This window comes from Plasmodium cynomolgi, chromosome 9 (assembly GCF_000321355.1).
Source record: "Plasmodium cynomolgi strain B DNA, chromosome 9, whole genome shotgun sequence".
NCBI classification, from domain to species: Eukaryota; Apicomplexa; class Aconoidasida; order Haemosporida; family Plasmodiidae; genus Plasmodium; species Plasmodium cynomolgi.
This window is the reverse complement of record NC_020402.1, coordinates 1,679,270-1,690,402: the sequence shown is the minus strand read 5'-3', so window position 1 is coordinate 1,690,402 and position 11,133 is coordinate 1,679,270. Positions and strand designations below refer to the sequence as shown.

Sequence of the window (11,133 nt, the reverse complement as noted above, 5' to 3'; positions counted from 1 at the left end):
AATACATTAACTGTAATTNNNTNNTTTNNNNAAAAAAAAAAAAAATGCACTTCATCATATTGGCAAACAGGTAACATGTGCCAGAGTGATAAACTGTGTATGTGTTTCTCTTAAAAAATGATGACGGAGAATACCATCCTAACTGAAAAAAGGCTTTAAAAAGGGTGCCCATTGGAAGAAGAAGCAGCAGTCCTGTTTTAGCTGACTTGTTATATTTTTACACTCTTCTTTTTTTTTTTTTTGTTTTTTATTCTCTCGCCGTTCTCACAGATATAATATATTTACTGGCAAATAAAGGGAAGCACCAAATGAAAGCAGTGCCACGCCTCGCGGTTCACGCCCGATAAGGTGTTCCATAAAAGAAAAAAAAAAAAATTTCATAATATCTACGAGCAGAGGGTGTACATCACAGCACATCGCGCAATTTTGCGTCAACTGGGAAAGGTGAACGGTACAAAAGCTGAACCGTACAAAAGCTGAACTGAACGGCACATTTCTCATCTCATTTTTATTTTTTTTAAAAAATCACTTATGCTATAAGGCAAATGCATTTTACGTAAGCATGTACCCCACAGCTCATTCGCAACAGCGAAAACGCAGGGAAGGATTTCTCACCAAAATTGATCGCCCAGCTTAGGGAAAGAAGAACAATCAGCGGATGATACCCTATCCTATCACAAGTCGCTTACGTATAAATATACACCTGCACATGAGTGTACATTTTTAAGGAGTATTTCTGGCCACTCCACCCCATTTTTCGTATGCTTATCCACAAAAACAGACTTAACGAAGCAGTAAAAAATCAAGTAGAACCGAAGCGACCAACAAAATGGGGTTCCACATCCAGGGCTACATCGCCATGATGGGCAGGGGCATAAACCCCAAAACCTGGAAGAAAATGTGGGCCAACTACAAGAACAAGCAAATCATAGATGTATATAATGGAGCCGCGCAGTTCACAAATAATCAAATAGCGCAAGTCGCGAGAGTGTAAGTAGTCAAACGAACTGTAAAAGAAAAACCAACTTGGCAAATACACCTGCTTATGTGACTTTGTTTGATTATGTGCTTGGGGGATACTCCCATGTATGCTCATATACGGAACAGTTTAACATGTCTCTCTCCCTCCTGCCCTTCTACACAGGTACCAATACAGATACTGGTGGTGGGCCAACCCCTTTGGCATGGGACTCATTTTCTACCTAGGGTACAAGGCATGGTATATGGTGTATATGAACCATAAGCAGAGGAAGGTGGCGCAGGTCGTTGCGTCGGCCTATGGCCAAGGTGGACAGTGGCTCAACCCCGTCCCGAAATGAGCCTAAGGTGATTTCTTCCCGATGTGACGATAATACCGGTCCCCCTCAGGGCGGCCGCGTCGTTCCCCCCGTTTGCCGTTTTCTCGGGGGCGGATGCCCATAAGTATGTCCACCTATAATCGCATATATATGTATATATATGTGTGTGTGCCTGTGTGTGCACGTTTTCCTTGTTCGCTCCGCGCGCCTCCTTTTTTTCGTCGTTAAACTAATTTAACGGGTAGCTCCCCCATGTGCGGAACACACAAACATATTTGCTTATTACAAAAAAAAAAATTTTTTTTATATGAATGTAACAAAGGTGGATATGACCAAATGGTACCAACACCATGCGTACTGTCAACCCGTGCAAAAAAAAAGGTTTGCACCAGTGGGTGTTTGAAGTGGCTGGAGCGCACTGTGGGGATCCAGAAAAGAACAAAGAGAAATAATTATCAAAGGTGGAAAGAATATACACAAAAAAAGTGGGAGGCACATAAGCAACAAAACGGGCGCAGTATCCCTAAAATGTAAATTGGGCCCCCCAAATGAAGAACAATTTTTTACACCAGGGTGGATTAACCCCACTGATGCGTCAACAAAATTGGGAAGCGAACTCGATGAAGTGTATCAAGACGCGTTTCACGGGTGTGTCTCTTTAAATAGTTACATGAGTTCGTTCGGGGTGTGCGGGACGAGTTGCACGACGAACGGGTCATCCAACAAAGGAGTGAAATGCACCGCACGGTTGTAATGAGCCATTTAATCTCTAAGCATGTATGCGTGGTTACTTTTCCGCTTTGCTGTTTCTCCGAGGGATAATTGCAAATTTCTATCCATAATAGTCATGAGCGTCTCGCGGGTCATAACACGACGGAAGGTTTCTTTAGACCCTTGCCACTTCCCCCATGCATGTCACCAGGGATGGCCAAATTGGAATGTCCAGTTTGCCCGATGAGCTCGTCCCTATTCATATTGCTCTGATTTGCATTATCAGTCGCAAGGTGATAACTGGGAAGGGCATAATTACCGAGGGTGTTCACCGAGCTCGTATTGGCCTCCCCGTTTCTGCCAACTATGTACGCCTTACCATTGACGTCGTAAAAAAGATCCCCACCGTAAGGCCGCTTACTAATTAACAGATCACTCCTCCCAACGTTGGCTGAATTGTAATTTAATCCATTTGAAATATTTCCATAGTTAATCGGAACTTGGAACACTTTGCTAAAGTTTTGTTGCATCATCTTCTGAGGGGGTAGTTGGTTCGCCTGAGCATGCACAACTGAGGGGATGTCACTTCTCGTTACATTAACGGGGTCACCAATTTTGTTTCCAATCCCAGTGTTAAATAAATTACCGTGCATATTTATGTTTCCCAAATTGGGCATACTCACCGCCTTGTTCACGTAGTGCATTCCGTTGAAGTTGCTACTGTTTGGGGCTACACTGGGATGGTGTAAGAATTGCCTATGTGTAGGGTCAGACACGAAAGAATATTGCTTGCTCATGAGGACAGCATTATTGGGGGGGGGTTCATAAAGCGTGTTATTATTCCTCAGATTGGAAGCATCGCCCGGGTTGACCATGTTCACACCCTGACTCGTGCTAACATTGGCATAGCCATACATGCCATTGTTAAATTTTATTTTTTCATTTTGTCGATCGAATCCGCTTCTGCCTTTGTCTTCATTGAACGTGGAGCAATTTCCTTCTTCACCATTCTGAGGTGGGTCGTTAAGGGGTGCACTACCTCCCTTGATGTTAGTACCATCCACATTTGTGTGGTCACTAGGAAGGCCTAAATTCCCAGCATCATACTGTCCCCCCCTGAAGAGGCTATTATTGCTTATATGGTCTCTACTCCTTTCATGTGATTCCCCCTTTTTGTAATTTCCTAAACGGTTAGCTGCGTCGGAGTCTTCCCCTAATTTCGAGTCGATCGCGTCTACTGCACCAATGCTACTACACTTCGGAGGGTCCACATCCACTCTGATTATTCCATTCACAAAACTATTTGTCTCTCTCAACACTTCCGACGAGTTTTCCACTTTCCCATTTGCTTCCTCATAGCAGTGACGACTCCCCTTGGAAAAATTACCACCAGATAGATAATAATTCAACTCGCTCTTCATGTATTCATTGGCCTTTTTCAGTCCCACTACTCCGCTAACCGTTTTTCTTATCATAATTTGGTGGCCATCATTTCCGGTGGGAAACTTTGGGTGGGAATTTTCCATACGGATTGGTCCCTCCACAGCATTAGCGCTTCCCACCATATTGAACTGAAGTGGGGTTATCATTGGGGTTGATTTCGACCTCTCTATCTGTTCGGTTACATTTCCTTGTGTACATTCTGCCGTTTTGGGTTCCATCGTACGACTCATCAGTGGAGCATCCCTTCGCGCAGAAAGCAGCTCGTTATCTTTTCCTATGTCGACGTTTGGCGGGTATTCATTCGTTTTGCTGGGGAAGCCTCCCTTCGTTATTTCTCCCTTTTCATTATTGCACAAAATGGTCTCTCTCGAGAGAGAGCAGATCATTCCTTCGTTACTTACCCAGTTGTGTCCAACACTATTTTGGTTTTCCTGGAGAGTTCGTTTCTTTTCCATCTCACTAGATCTCTCATGACAGCTGCCACATCGTTGGGGGGTAACCTCTTCTTCTCTACAGTTGTGAATAGAGGGAGATGCACTACCACAATGTGAATTTCTTCTTTCACGTGTGCCTTCCTGGTTGCTGCAAACAGAGGGGATGCTTTTTAGCTTTGAGTTCTTTCCACATAATTGATTAGCAGCAGATTGTGCGCTTCTGCGATCTGAGCTCATGCCATCTTCCTTCACGTGAACATATTCGTCGCGTCTATTCCTCTCCCCCACCCATGACCCTTCAGCATCCCATTTGGAAGCGCCTCTACTGGGTTGCTTCTCCATTTCGCCGCTAAAGTAGGAGTGCTGTCTCTCCCCCTGTGCGGTATGGCCACTGTGCCAATCTCGGGACGTTTTCCCCCAATGGCGATTCACCCCATGATGAGCGCCTAAATTTGGATCGCTACTTTTAATCCTTTTTTTTTTCTCCTCATGTTGAAGAGATCTATTCGACCTGGACATTGCCGAGGGGTTAATCTTGTCGTAGATAGCATGACTTCCTGAACAGCTGGTGATGTTCCCCTCAGATATGCTACCACTCCTTTGGGAACATTCCGAGTGGCCATAAGAACGACTCGATTTGTGGTTTCCTTTCTGCTTTCTTGCTTCTTTATATTTATTAGCATCCCCATTCTGGTGCTTTTTTTTATCTTTCATTCTGGATGATTCATTATGGGGAGTTATTTCCTCCCCCTCCTCGTAATCTCCCTTTCGGTTTGAATGGGCCTGCTTACTCCCGCGTTTACTACTGTGATAGTCTCGTCGTTGGTCTATCTTCCCATCGATCGAGTGTCCAGAGTTGTCCCCTCTTTTGTCGTACCTCTCCCTTCTGAATGGAGCTCTCCCCACACCTAAAGACATACTTCTGCCTGCCTCATCACCCCTACATACGGGTTCCTTTTGCGCATCCAAAATGAAGCTCATGTGGTGATCACCCTCCTGCTTACTATGCTGTTCATTTTTTGAGAAATCAAAAGTACCTTGCGTGAATCTACTTTCATTATGCGAGTTTCCATTCCCTTTTCGGATAATATCTCCACTACTTCTTTCCTTCAGCTTTGAGTGAGGATCATATGGGAAGTCCGTTTTGTCTAATGAGGAATTTTCTCTCAATATGTTTCCCCAATTGGAGATATATCCCACGGATGAGGTGCTCACTTTTGTGTGTCTTTTCACATAGGAGTTACCCCTTTCCTTGTTTCCACATTTTGCTGCATCTATATTTACACCATGATCACTTCTGCTCATGTCCGATTCTTCATCATGAGGAGAGTTTAAATTGTCCAATATGGCGAACTGATCTGTGTATGCCACTTTTGAGTAGCAATTCCCACTATGTTTTCTGCCCTTCTTGAGTGAATTGCTCATTCTTCGGCTTGACCTTCTTTCGTGTTCATTTTCATCATGGTAATTATGTGACCTTTGGGGGGTTCGACATTTCTCATTCGATAAGGTGTTCTGACGACTATGGTGTGTGTTTCCGTTGTGTGGTCTTCTTCCATCCACCATTCGCTCGCTGGACGTTTCACCCCTTCCCTTTCTACAAACCGATTCGCGGATGTGATAAACGTGACTCTTTCCATCCTTCGACTGAATATTTCTAATTATTGCTTCATCCCTATCGCTACAGAATTGGCTATCTTCCCCGGAGTGGCAACTCTTTTCTACGCTAACCTGTTTGTCCTGTGTATCACCACTCTTATCACTATGCACATCGCTATTTATCACGGTTGGTTTCTTTGACGTCATGGCGCTTCCACTGAGGTGCGACATGTAGAGGAAGCTATTCGGGGTAGTACCCACGGGAAAATGCCGCCTTGCATTTTTTGGAGAACTGCCACCTTTACAAGACGACATATTATTGTTACTGTCATGAAAAAGGCTCCGTTCTGCGATTTCTTTCGTGTCTCCATAGGGATGCCTTCCGTGTGAGTAATTCACAACGCTTCCACGATCGATGCTACGACTTCTTCTACCAACGCTTCCACGATCGATGCTACGACGTCTTCTACCACCGCTTCCACGATCGATGCTACGACTTCTTCTACCGACGCTTCCACGATCGATGCTGCGACTTCTTCTACCAGCGCTTCCACGATCAATGCTACGACTTCTTCTACCAATTCTTCCACCTTCAGTGCCTGCCTTTTCTTCCTCCTTGGACGCCACCCCCGAATTGTAAAGAACCCTTTCTATGTTGTTCCTCCCATGATAATCGCAAAAAATGGAAGAGGAGGTGTTTCCCCGTCTGGTTCTGCTTCCCCCTTTATCGTATCTTTCATCCTCATGGTGTGCCTCTTTCCTTTGAAGACTTTCCCCCGAGCTGGTAGTTCCTTCCCTTGAATGGTCCCATTTTAACATTTCGCTTCTGCTCCTTGAATGGGAATACCTTTTCTGTGCAACAATGTCACCCGATAAAGCACTCCTCATTTTTTTACTTTTTCTTTGCAAACCGTTAGTGCAATACAGCTGAGACGATTTGAAATTTTCAAAATTCTCTTTAGAACTGTGATGCGAATGGGAGTTGCTCTCTGCATACTGTTCGCGTTGCTTCTCCTTTTTGTCCCTTCGCGCAGTCTTCTTACGATTTGATGCAGACTGGAGGTCACTTCGGTGACGCATTTTGCTGTTAATGCTATAGTTTGTATGGTCTTCAAAATCAGGATTGGCAAAAATTTCTCTATCTGCTCTTTCTCCCATTTTTCGCGGACAAGAAGCATTCCCTGTTTGGCTTGCCCTCACTTGGATTCTGCCTTCCCCCAATTGACCCACAACGCATTGGTGCGCTTCATTTTTCTGCGCGTCTTTTTTCTGCGCTTCATTTTTCTGAGCTTCTTTTTTCCTGCGTGAAGTTTCTTCACCTGATGGGACATATGGCTGTTCTGTACGGTGCCATAAGCAGTTTTCTGGGTCATCCCCTTGGCTGTGCTCCCAAACTGGACAATCCCTAGCTCCACTGTTTGTACCTTCCACAAATTTGTTCATACGATTGGAGTAGTCCCCACTATGGGATTTATATCTGTCAAGTGTGTGCGTCGTCCCCGAGTTGTAATTTACTTCTCCCTTTATGCAGAGGGAACTACCCTTCGAATACATATTCAATTTTTTTTTTTCTTTTCCTTTCGAGTACAGGTGTTCCTCATTGTTATAATGTCTTTCACTATCACTACTCTCAACTTCGTTTGGTGATACAGCAGTTGTGTGTACCCCCCTTCGTGATGAACCTTTCCAAGGGAAACCTCTACCTGCCTGTTCAGGGGGAAATTCCTCCCTTTTTTTGTTACGCTGACTATTTGACAATGCTGTAGTAACACTCCTGCTTCTCCCCAGTTTGTCTTTTATTTCTAACACTTCATTAGTATCACCAAATTGGTTATCCTTTGAGTGACTCCCTTTATTTTTCCCCACCCCATTGTAGCAATCATCCTGCGCTCTATCTTCGCAGATGCTGGACCAACCGCTACATTCCTTATTATCCCCCGGTTTGTAGTATTGCACCATTTTGTATTTTCCCATTGCACTGTCTTGAGTAGCTATTTTATTTGATAAATTGAAGGCACTTGCAATGTGGTGTTCCCCCCTAAATTTTTCACCATCCTTAATTAGATGTTTTCCCCTCGGGTTTTCCTCATTCGTTCCGTCTACACTGTCTGACGGTATAGTAATCGTCCTCAAGTTTTTATATTTTTCTTGTCCCTCTAGGGAGTTACTACAAATAAGGGACTTCTCTCGATTTCCTTTAGCATTTTTTTCTCCCTTTTTACGCGTAATACTGTCTAATTTGTAGCTTAGGCTGCCACTATTTGAGTTTCCCCAAGTTAGCATTTTACAGTTTTGCCTCGGTGCCTCTTTTCCACGATCGAACATTAACCTCTCATTACGTTTCGTTAATAAGAGAAGCTTCCCTTCGTTCTTCACTGCGTCTGTTTTTTTTTCCACTTTGTATTTATGACGTTCATTTTGGGATTCACCTGATTCGCAGTCCTCTCTTGATAAAGTTGGTTCCCCTTTTTTATTATCTTCCAATTGAAGACAGGAATTGGTGTGCTGTCTCTTCACTGCACAGGCATTCCTTATGCATCTATTTTGCTCTGTCTGTATCCTAAGCTGAGATGAATTCTTCCCCATTTTTTTATGATCCGCTTTGTTATGCAATCCTCTTTCATATTGGACGTGATACTGTTCTGGAGCTTTACTCCAAGTGTATGTACTCCTCCGTTTTGTCCCCTCTCCGTAGATCTGCAACTCATTCCCTTTTTTTGTTTTCTTCCACGAAGAGTTGCTTCCCTCTCTACTGCCATGCATACAATGGATGTTTAATTCGCTTCCATGGCACCTCGTGTTTTTTTTGCAGCAGCTCTGTTGACTCCCCTCAAATGAAGAATAAATACCTGAGAGGAGCTTCTTATGTTTTTTTGTGTCACATGTAGAAGTGGAATTGGAACACATTTTAGCGCTTTCCTTATCTTCTCCATATTTACCTCCATATCGAAGTCTAATTCTTTCATTTGCTCTGTTCTTCACATTTAATTTCATGCCTCTTTCTCCTTTCGAAGTGAATAAAACATGGGAGGGAGTATCTCCGTTGATGTTTCCACCCAAATTGGTTATTCTTTCCCCTTCTGTGCAATTGTTTCCCCTAGGGTTGTTCAAAGGTAGAGACAGGTTAACTAGGAATTTTTTTTTTTTCTCCTTTTTCTGTAAGTTTCTCTCGTTAAGTTTCCCTAAATGATCATGTTCGTTGGCTAAAGGGCTCCTTCCATGGTGCGTGCGTTTGTTCACAAAGCCAGATTCACTTTTGCTTCCCTCACTTTTGCTTCCCCCACTTCTGCTTCCCCCACTTTTGCTTCCCTCACTATCGCTATCTTCCCCGTCACCATCACCTTCGTTCTTTCTTCCCGCTCCCTTTCTGTTTATCCTTACTCTTATTTTGTGTTCTCCCTTTTCTGCGTTGTCATCGTGGCGCCTATGTGGGTGGGTCCCCTTCACTGGGTAAGCACCCCCCGCCCTGTTCACATTCCCCGCGGAGCTTCCCCCACACCATGGATTATACGTTGCACATCTTTGGACTGGGTTCAAGTGTACAAAGGGTGCGTCATACATGTTAGGATCTCTAAATTCTTTATCCGTTAATTTGTCCATGCCCATATGGTGGATGCCTACCGAGGTACCTACTCCGTTTCTCACTCTTTGGCCCCCCCAGAAGGGGAAATTCCCCCTCATTACATCATTTTTTAGGGAGTAAAAATTTGCTGGCTTAGGGTACCCAGACAAGGATCGATTTGTATTCATGCGCCTGGGGTTAAATACTTCGTGAGGACTTTGGCTCGAAATTTTTATAATGGCTCTTTTCCTCGGATCACCGCTACGATTGGCATGACTGTCATCCCATTTGTGATGACTCTTAAATCTAACAAAAGGCTTTAAATTTATTCCAATGAAATCGCTTCGACGTAGAGTCTTGTGGGGTGTCCTACGTCTATACATCACGTTATTCGTCGGTTCTATATTTATATATTCATTTAAAAGAAAGGCAGGTCTGGACTCAAATGGCAATTTATGTGAGTTCCTTTTCTCATCGTGTGATCCTTTTTTGTACATTTCTTCTATCTTACCTATTAGCGATTTGATGAAGGATTTCTGTTCCTCTTTTTTTTTTTTCCCTCCCCCAGAGTGTTGCAAATTCCTGTTTGCATTTTTTTTTATCTTTATGTTGATCGTATTTTTCTTACTTCCACTGTAATAACTTGGAGTAAATAATCTTTCTTCGGTGCTGGACCCGTTCGACTCGCTTCCCCTACGTCTGTCCTCATCCATTAACTCGTTACCTTCGCTCGATTTATATCTTCCCAGTGATAAGGGACATTCCTGGGGGGGATCCCCACAGGGTCTTCTACCCGTTCGTTTCATATTTTGTTTGTCGTAGTTTTGTTCTTTCCGTTGTGACACTCCTTTTTGCATTTCTAGCAATTCGTTCGATACGTGCAGTTTTTGTTTTTATTTTTTACTTTGCTTTGTCTCTATCCCTGGACAAATGACGCACATTGCGTTGTAACAAATAAATGGTAAAAAAATTATGCTGCGTAATTTATGAAGGCATTGAGAGGAGGGCCTAGAGCCCCTTAACTTAACGCGGAATAGAGTGTGTCCAGGGTCAAATGAAAAAATTACAAAAAGTGGAGGAAGTAACACCAGTGAAACCTCGCTAAATTGGGCGAAAATACAAAAAAAAAAATTAAACGAATACAATTATCTCGCCATCCTGTAAGACAAAAAAGGAAGACCTTTCATCCCTTCATTTGAAACAAAATGGTCAACATAAAACATCAACAAGGTGAATCTTTTAGACAAAACGAAACAAACAATGTAGGAGGCATTTTTTTTTTATTTTCCTCCCATTCGTGTGCATACATTGTACCACTAAATGGTGATGCCCCCTTAGGAGTAAAACGATTCTGGGTGTTAGCTGCGCTGAGTGTGTCCGAAAGAAAAAAAATTATGATAAAACAAAATAATGATAAAATAAAACAATGATAAAACAAAATAGTGATAAAATAAAACAATGATAAAATAAAACAATGATAAAACAAAATAATGATAAAATAAAATAAAAATCTCCATTCGATTGGAAAAAAATTGACCAACACGTTGCGATGGGATAAGACAACACGTAATTTGGAGCTCGTTATTAGTTTAACCGTTCATCCGATGAACTTATTTTATTTTTTTTTTCAGGCAAATTTCCACTCCGCGACATGTGCATTTTTTTTCAAAGAATGCACCATGAGGTGAACACGAGCTCAGTGCGAAGGCAGACCAACAAGCCTCCCACCCCACGCGGGAGAATGATCACTCGATTTGTACGCACCAAATATGTACACGCGCATAAGTTCAAGTTTTAATTTTCCTATTGAAGGTGCAATTACACTTGGGCATAAACGTTCAACATTCCACAACGTCATACTTTGTAGGGCACAGAAAATGAGGACGCCCCTCCTCCCCCAAGGTCAGCATTTCTGCCCACATAGCGGTACAGCATTTTTTTCGAACAAAAAGGTAACCTCTCAATTGTTCGAAGCATAATTTTTTTTTTTTTCTTTTTTGCAATTTATGGGAACAGGTTAATCGTTAATGAGACGAGTGTGTGCACGAAAAGGGCAAAAAAAAAAAAAAAAAAAATATAAAAATAA

At 42.8% G+C, this 11,133-nt stretch overlaps 2 protein-coding genes across 2 annotated transcripts; one reads left to right on the top strand and one right to left on the bottom strand.

Moving 5' to 3' along the window:
- Positions 1 to 829: 829 nt before the first annotated feature.
- On the top strand, positions 830 to 1,319 carry PCYB_094670 (hypothetical protein; the record flags this gene model as incomplete). Its single annotated transcript, XM_004222582.1, has 2 exons — positions 830 to 990; positions 1,145 to 1,319. The coding sequence occupies 2 exons, from the start codon at positions 830 to 832 to the stop codon at positions 1,317 to 1,319; spliced, it is 336 nt and encodes a 111-aa protein (XP_004222630.1).
- An 842-nt stretch (positions 1,320 to 2,161) lies between these two features.
- PCYB_094660 (hypothetical protein) lies at positions 2,162 to 9,904 on the bottom strand (the record flags this gene model as incomplete). The annotated part of the gene is made up of 1 exon (XM_004222581.1): positions 2,162 to 9,904. The coding sequence occupies one exon, from the start codon at positions 9,902 to 9,904 to the stop codon at positions 2,162 to 2,164; it is 7,743 nt and encodes a 2,580-aa protein (XP_004222629.1).
- Positions 9,905 to 11,133: the final 1,229 nt, after the last annotated feature.